At 39.5% G+C, this 7,670-nt stretch overlaps 1 protein-coding gene across 1 annotated transcript; it reads left to right on the forward strand.

Moving 5' to 3' along the window:
* Positions 1-629: 629 nt before the first annotated feature.
* On the forward strand, positions 630-5,836 carry LOC123254477 (anthrax toxin receptor 2-like; the record flags this gene model as incomplete). Its single annotated transcript, XM_044683491.1, has 4 exons — positions 630-668; positions 1,669-1,767; positions 2,700-2,867; positions 5,756-5,836. Coding segments are annotated over 4 exons (387 nt in total), but the record flags the coding sequence as incomplete, so codon positions are not given.
* Positions 5,837-7,670: the final 1,834 nt, after the last annotated feature.

A 7,670-nucleotide genomic window follows, 5' to 3' on the forward strand; every position in this document is an offset into this window, starting at 1 on the left:
GAGAGAGAGAGAGAGAGAGAGAGAGAGAGAGAGAGAACTTTTAATGAAGTGCTTACTATGTTCTAGGTTGTGTGCTAAGTATTTGGGATGCAAGTGACGAGCAAGATAGTGATGCCCTTAAGGAGTATATATTCTGTTCAGGAAAGAAATACCTAGAGGGTAACTTGGAGAGGGTAGGATGAAGTATGTTGTGTGGAGATAGCCAGATATTCAGCATGGAGGCCTTATCCCAGGCAAAATGAGGCAAAATCTCCTTTATTTATTATATGACATTATTAAATGTATCATAGATGCTTAGCATCTCAGGGGCAAAATCCAGGCTTACAGCTGGGAGCAAAAGGGCAAGATGGTTGGAGTGAAGCAGAAGAGAAGACGGTTGGGAAGTGTTTCAGTATCCTCCCCAAGCTATCACTGAAGATGATATTTGTTTCCACAAGTTATTTCCACTAATTTGCAGTGAATAACAGTTAAGGATAGTAGATACTCCAGAATTGATACATGGGATATACTTTTTAATGAATATAATGGGTTAATTCAGGGGAAAGTCTGCTTACTTCCTGCCTTTTACAGCAGGCTAAGAGGGTGCCCATGAAGCCCACTTTAATACCCTGTTTTGGAATCTATTCCAGGTGATTAAGGAACCACCTCCACCTCCACCTCCACCAGCGGTAAGTCTTATTAATCCTAATTTTAGCAGCATTCAGAATTTAACCCCCAAAACTAAAGGAAAAGAGGCTCCCTTTTTCTTTTATTCCCTAGAGTTTTCTAACCAAGAAAGGGGCAAGTTAAAAGAATGACCATCTTAGGATGGGCAGAAAAGCAAGGCCAGTGGGAGCAGGGGGTGTCAGTCATGTTTAGAATTGAACAAGACTGTCCAGACACTTCCCACCCACCCCCCTAACGAAGCTATATCCTGTGCTTTTCTGATCAAATCGCTAATTCCTGGGCTGCCTTGTATCAGGCAACTTCTCACTGCCCGCTGAATGAAATAAGGACTTTGAACGTTCACCAAGCCGTGTCCTTCTGTTGGAATGCCTGCTCCCAATGGCCCCGAGACCATCCCCATGAAGGAGCTTTCCCGAATCTCGCTCTCCTTTAGTTAATGAAGGATTTTCTGGCGTGAGCTTGCTGTCACTTGCTCTGCTACAAGGCAGTAGCCTGTTTGGTGCACAATTCATTCCCATGGTGTGGCCGTCTGTGCCCTCCCAAGCAAACTGTGCTCATGAATCTTTTATACAAAGTTGATAGAAATAAAGGTGGCCTGGAGAGAGAAGAGGAGGGGATGCCATGATGCTCGCAGGCTTCTCAGGGAAGAGCCACAGCTGTGAAAACAATAGGGTTTTTATTTACTGTTAGCATGTAAATACACCATGCTGAGGCCAACCCATCTGGAGATGCTACGGGACTTGGCCTTATTCGAGCTATTTTGTGTCACCTGGCAAGCAAGCCCCAGACAAGCGTACAGATCCTTTCTGCCTCCTTGGAGTCCAATTTATCCCGTCTCCGTACCTTGTCTGTACATGGTTGTTTCATGTTGTCTTCCCATGAGACTGTGAGCTCCTTGAAAGCCCTCTACTTGTATTCCCAGTACATAACAAGCTCATGGCAATGCCCTGGCACTTGGCAGGCACTTAATAAATGCTTGATGTCTTAACATGACTTGACTAGGACTCAGATGAAGAAGATGGATTGCCCAAGAAAAAGTGGCCAACGGTGGATGCCTCTTATTATGGCGGCCGAGGAGTTGGAGGAATTAAAAGAATGGAGGTAAGAAGAGTCCATTATCTGTTTAATAATTATAGCTGACCTTCAGCAGAGGAAATGGAAGCCAGAACTCATTTGAGAGAGGTCAGATTTGTCTTGTCTAGTGCTTTTGTGAATTAATTTGTTTTTAAATTAATTTTATCAATAATTGAGTCCTTTTATTAATAATTTATTTGTAATAAATTACTTTAATAAATATATGTTCATATAATAAATGTGTTCTAATATTTTATGCAAGTATATATCTATTATGTAGCCATACATTTATTATTATATTTTATAATTTATAATCAATTTCTATAACAAATATTAAAAGTATATAATGAATTTTATACTAATCATTAGATGCACTAGACGCCTGATGTCATCAGTTGGTGGACTGGAGGAATAGAACACGTTTTCAGAATTCTCAGCATCTTTAACTTATGGTGCCCAACTGAAAACTAAGGGCCTCGTTTCTAGTCTTGCTTATGTACAACCAGAACTTTCAATGATTTAAGTAAACTCTTTCTGTGAAGTCAGTAGGACCTCTAGCAGACTGCCTGGAATTTCTGAAAGTTGGGAGCTGGTTCACATCTATTAAATTCCAAGACCTTCCTCGTGAGAAAGTTTATAAAGATTATGTCATCAGGTTAGAGAATGTCTTGGATTTCAAACCACTGGGCCAACACGTTGACAAATAAGGAAATATTGAGTCATAGACACACCAGGCCTGTCCTCACTCAGACTGACAAATGGAAAGGAAAAATCCTAGGTCTATTTTACCCATTTGAAAACTAATTTGGCAAAAGTCAAAGACCTCAAACAAGTAACTCTTCGGGTTTCTAGACAAAGGAGGTGGGAATGAGAAAGCCTTTAAGAGATTGAGCAACAATTGTGTGAAGGAGAACTTAGACCAGCAACGACTTCAGTTGTCTTTTTGTCCTTGTGCTCAGGTGAGATGGGGAGACAAAGGTTCAACAGAGGAAGGGGCCAAACTGGAAAAGCCCAAAAATGCTGTCATCAAATTACCAGACCAAGAATTTGAGCCATGGGAGCCTAAACCAAAGAAGCATAGTAGGAAAGAGCTTCCTTCACAGAGAAAATGGTACACTCCCATCAAGGTGAGACTACTGCAAGACTTGTGTTGGGTTCATGATTGTGGAAGGGAGACTGAGGTATGGATTGTAATCTCTGGACCCTACATTTACAGGGCTCCTAGGATTTAGAGCTGGAAGAGGCCTTAGAGGTCATGTAATCCAAGCAAATAATTTTATAGATGAGGAAAGTGAAACTCAGAGGGGTCCCACAGTTTATTAACCTAATTGTAGACTTTAGTTTTACAATGGAAAGAGACATGAGAGGTCATCTACTCTAAGACCTCATCTAATATGTGATGAATTGAAAGCCCAGAAATAAAGCCCAGGATAAATTATTTTACCAAGCCATGCTGTAAATGATAGAGATAGGACCCAAACTCAGGTCCTCTGACTTCTGAACCAATGAACTTTCTTTTCTACCATCCAGTCTCCATTGTGAACTGGATTGGTGTAGTTTATAGTTCTCTCATTAGCTTGTCATTAATACACTAATTAATTAATACCCCACCAACCTAGCTTATTCTTTCCCAAGCCATGAAAACAAGAGCAACTTTGTCTCTGGCCCAAGACTATCTTCTCCAATAGATGGGTAACATAGCTGAAGAATGGATTCAAGTGCCTTTCTATTCAGTTTTAGATGGATGACAATTCCAATTTAAAATTTTTTCTCATATTTTGTGTATTACACTGTGCTATGGGGGATGGATATACTGTACTATCTATACTATAGAATCCTATCCCATCCATCCATCCTATCTCATCCCATCCCATCTCATCCCATCCCATCCTATCCCATTCATACCATCTCATACCATCCCATCTCATCCCATCCTATCGCATTCATACCATACCATACTCTACTCTACTCTACTATTCTATCTATAAGTAGGGATAGTCCAAGCAGTAGGAGTATACTACATAGTAGGAATATCCCCTCAAGTTACTAATAAACCAAAAAATTAATTCCTGGTTTCATGTGTGTCCATGATACATGGGAACAAAGTCCTTCAGAAGGGCAGAGAATTGAATGCCAAAGAATGAGCATGCTCACCATCACCTCCTATACTATATCATACTCCAGCCATGGCAGCATGAATGAAAAGATATTTATTGAGTACTTTTGTATCAAATACTATACTAAGTGCTGAGCTTACAGAGACAAGAACAAGATATCTCTGCCCTTAAAGAGTTTGCATACTAAATGGGGAGGATCTTTATAAGGGAATGGTAAACAACGAAGACTGTTTTTATCTGGGAAGGTGCAAAGAATGATGAAAAACAGAGGTGCCTCATTCCCAAGGTATGTAACTGTGGTTGCAGGGTTGTTCTAGAGAAACTTAGAGAAAAGAGATGTTTTCTTCTGTATCAGTAGATGAAAGGAAGATGGGGGACACCCATCCCCACCTACAGAAAATGTGGTTTTCATTAAAAAAAAATGAAAGCACTATAGTTTATCCCAGATGTCCTTTGGTATAAATGGACAAGGAAAGACAACAAGGCAACAAACATTTGTTTAGTGCTTTCTGTGTGCCAGATTCGGTGCTAATCACTGGGGATATAAATAACAAGCAAAAATGAAGATAGTCCTCAAGAAACTTACATTCTGATGAGAATGAGACAGCATACAAAGGGAGAATTGAAAGGGAAGCGGGGGAGAAGTTTTGAAGAGGAAAGACAACCATGAGAGGACATAATGACAAAGTCAGTAGCACAGCTCCAAAGGGAATAAAGCATAATGGGCCTGATTCTGTGCCTAAAATGGTGGTTCCAAAAGAAACTCACCAATGGGAGAAGGTCCCAGGAAAGACTCTTTTAATGAAACAATTAGTTTACCAACTTTTTGGTAGGATAAATACTTTTTTGACTTGGCTTGACCATCAGTAACCTACCTCCACTATCTAAACAGTGCTGTATTGAATAGATAACAGAAGCAACAGTGGCATCCTTAAGTCTCATTGGCTGGAACTGCACAGGGAATCTAAGAGTTGGGAGTGAGAGAATGTCTCTCAAACAGCTGTTCCCAGTTCAGGCTACATATATGCCTTTATCAACATTTCCTAAACCTCTTATTTTGGGGCATTTCAAGAAATCTTATGAACTATTTGAGGGGACCTAAATCCATTTCAGTCTTTTGTTATTCAGCTATTTCAGTCATATCCAATTCTTTTTTACTGTTTTGGGGTTTCCTTGGCAAAAATACTGGAATGGATTGCTGTTCCCTTCTCCAGCTCATTTTACAGATGAGGAAACTGAGGCAAACAGGGTTAAGTGACTTGCCCAGGGTCACACAGCTTATGGCTGAGACTGAATTAGAATTCATAACAATGAGAGTCTTTTTGATTCCAACTCCAGTTTTCTATCCACTGTGCCACCTAATTGCCCATTTCAGTCTATACAGCACTAGATTTGAAGTCAAAAGACTTCATTAAAACTTTAAAAGTTTTAATCCCATTCCAGTCATTCACTATCTGTGTGACTTGGGAGTCTCAGTTTGCTCATGTGAAAATGGGTATTAGAGTAGATGACCACAAATGTTGCTTTCACCTCAAAACACTTATCCTGTTATAACTGATCATTTCCTTTTCCATCATGACCTAGTCTTTAATCTACCCATTATCTCTAGGATTACAAACTCTCCATTTCCTTCCTAGCCATCCCTTTCATTTCAGAATTTCTTCTCCCTAACTACCAGCCTTGGTTTTAATTCTTGACCCTGATCCCGACCACCCACCTCCCAATAAATAGATCTCTTCAGAGTTGAGTCATGGTCTTTGGGGAAATGTACTAGTTTAGGGGATAATACTTCACTTATAAACCTTATCAGTACCATGCAAGAATTATGAGAAAGTTACCTAAGTTATGATTTTAAAATCTACAAATGCTAAAAAGTAACATCTGGTTCTTTTTTTTAGGGTAAACTGGATGCTTTGTGGGCATTGGTTCGACAAGGTTATGACCAAGTGTCCCTTATGAGACCCCAGCCAGGAGACAAGGTAAGTCATCAAGTGTGTGATCTCATGAATTTTTTTTGGTCAGCATCACCCTTTTCTTCGGCATTGGGGATGTCCTTTTCTTATTTCATTAAAATTTTTTCTGGGAGCAGCTCAGTGGATTGAGAGCCAAGCCTAAAAATGTGAGGTCCTTAGTTGAAATCTGGCCTCAGATACTCCCTAGCTGTTTGACCCTGGGAAAGCCACTTAATCCCAGTGCCTAGCCCTTACCATTCTTCTGCCTTGGAACCAATACATAGTATTGATACTAAGATGGAAGGTAGGGGTTTTATTTTTTAAAAAAAGAATCTTTCTGCATTAAAGTATGGAAAAATCCAGTAGAAGAAAGAAGATTTATAACAAAGTTTCATTAACAAGGTCTTTGGTTCATGAAGTGTCAATATGACAGTCACCATGGATTGGAGAAGGGAGAGACTGGAAGCAGGTAAAACAGTTATAATGCTATCCTCCAGATGAGGAGTGATGGTCTGAATTATGGTGTCTATATTAGGAGGAGAGATATGATAAAAGCAAGAGATCTTACGGATGTAAAAATCAACAAGATTCGAGAAATGATGGGAGGTGGTTGGTGCCTGAGAGAAGAATTAAAGATAATTCCTGGGTCATGACAAGAAGAATGGTGGTACCCACCACAGAAATTCGGTGGTTTAAAGAATGGGGGTGTGTGTATAAGGGGAAAGACTATGAGTTCTGTCTTGAGTATGTCCACTTTGAGATGCCATACGAGATTTCCAAATGGAGATGACCTATGGTTAAAGATGTGAAACCAAAACTCATTCATCTTTTAAACCCCAAACTGACTTAAATATGAGAGAAATATTAACATTTGCTATTGAAATGTTTGGTTAATATCAAAAATCAGTCTTATGATCACTCAGAATCATTACCTTGAAGATGATCATAAAATTTATTTTATGTAGTATATTTACAGTTTATTTGGGTTACTAAATTTTTACTTCTTTAAGTTATAAGGATCTTTCACCAATGTACAATGATTAGTCCCTTTCCTTTTGGTTTTGAGATCTTAAGTGGCAGCCATTATGTTGGAATTAATTTATGCTATTACTTTCCAAGGCAAATGGCATTTCCCTCTAATGCTAGAATACCATAGTGTGGATTGGTCTAAAGAATGACATCCTGTAGGACAGATGAAATACAAGCCAACCATTCCTTAGTTTGCTTGCCATGAATCTAAAGTAACTTGAGAGAGTAAAGTGGCATCTTTCTTTGGAAGGCAGTTTGATCTCTTTGTTTCATTATCTCTTGATAATTCTGGGGCAAAAATCAAACCTCTGAGATGTGCTCCTTGCTCTACACTGAATTTTGACATGAAATCCCAATATGAGAATTGATCATCAAATGACTGCCCCGATCTGAAATGAAAATCTTTATTAGAACAACCTTGGAGTTGAAAGTAAGAATAGCTTAGAGTGCCCTGCACTTTAGAGATGCTTAACAAAGACTGGTTAGGTTTAGTTAAAGGCACCAGGCAACGTTCCTCCATTTAGGCATGGGTGTGTTTCATTGTGATCAGACCATTTGTAAAAAACTGGGCATGCATCTACTCTGGCAGAATTTTATCATGTTGGTTTGAATAGAGACAAAGCTTAATTGTGAAATGTGAGTATTATGAAACCCAAGTACTGCTTATTACCAGTGAGAGAGAGCGAGAAAGAGAGAAAATAGAAAGAGAGAGAGGGAGAGAGATAGAGGAAGGGAGGAAGGGAGGAAGAGAGTGATGGAGGAAGGGAGAGAGATAGTGGGATAAAGAGAATATAAAGGGAGAGAGCTAGAGGGAGGGAGAGAGAGAGAGAGA

Source organism: Gracilinanus agilis, unplaced genomic scaffold (assembly GCF_016433145.1).
Source record: "Gracilinanus agilis isolate LMUSP501 unplaced genomic scaffold, AgileGrace unplaced_scaffold22969, whole genome shotgun sequence".
Taxonomy (NCBI): Eukaryota; Metazoa; Chordata; class Mammalia; order Didelphimorphia; family Didelphidae; genus Gracilinanus; species Gracilinanus agilis.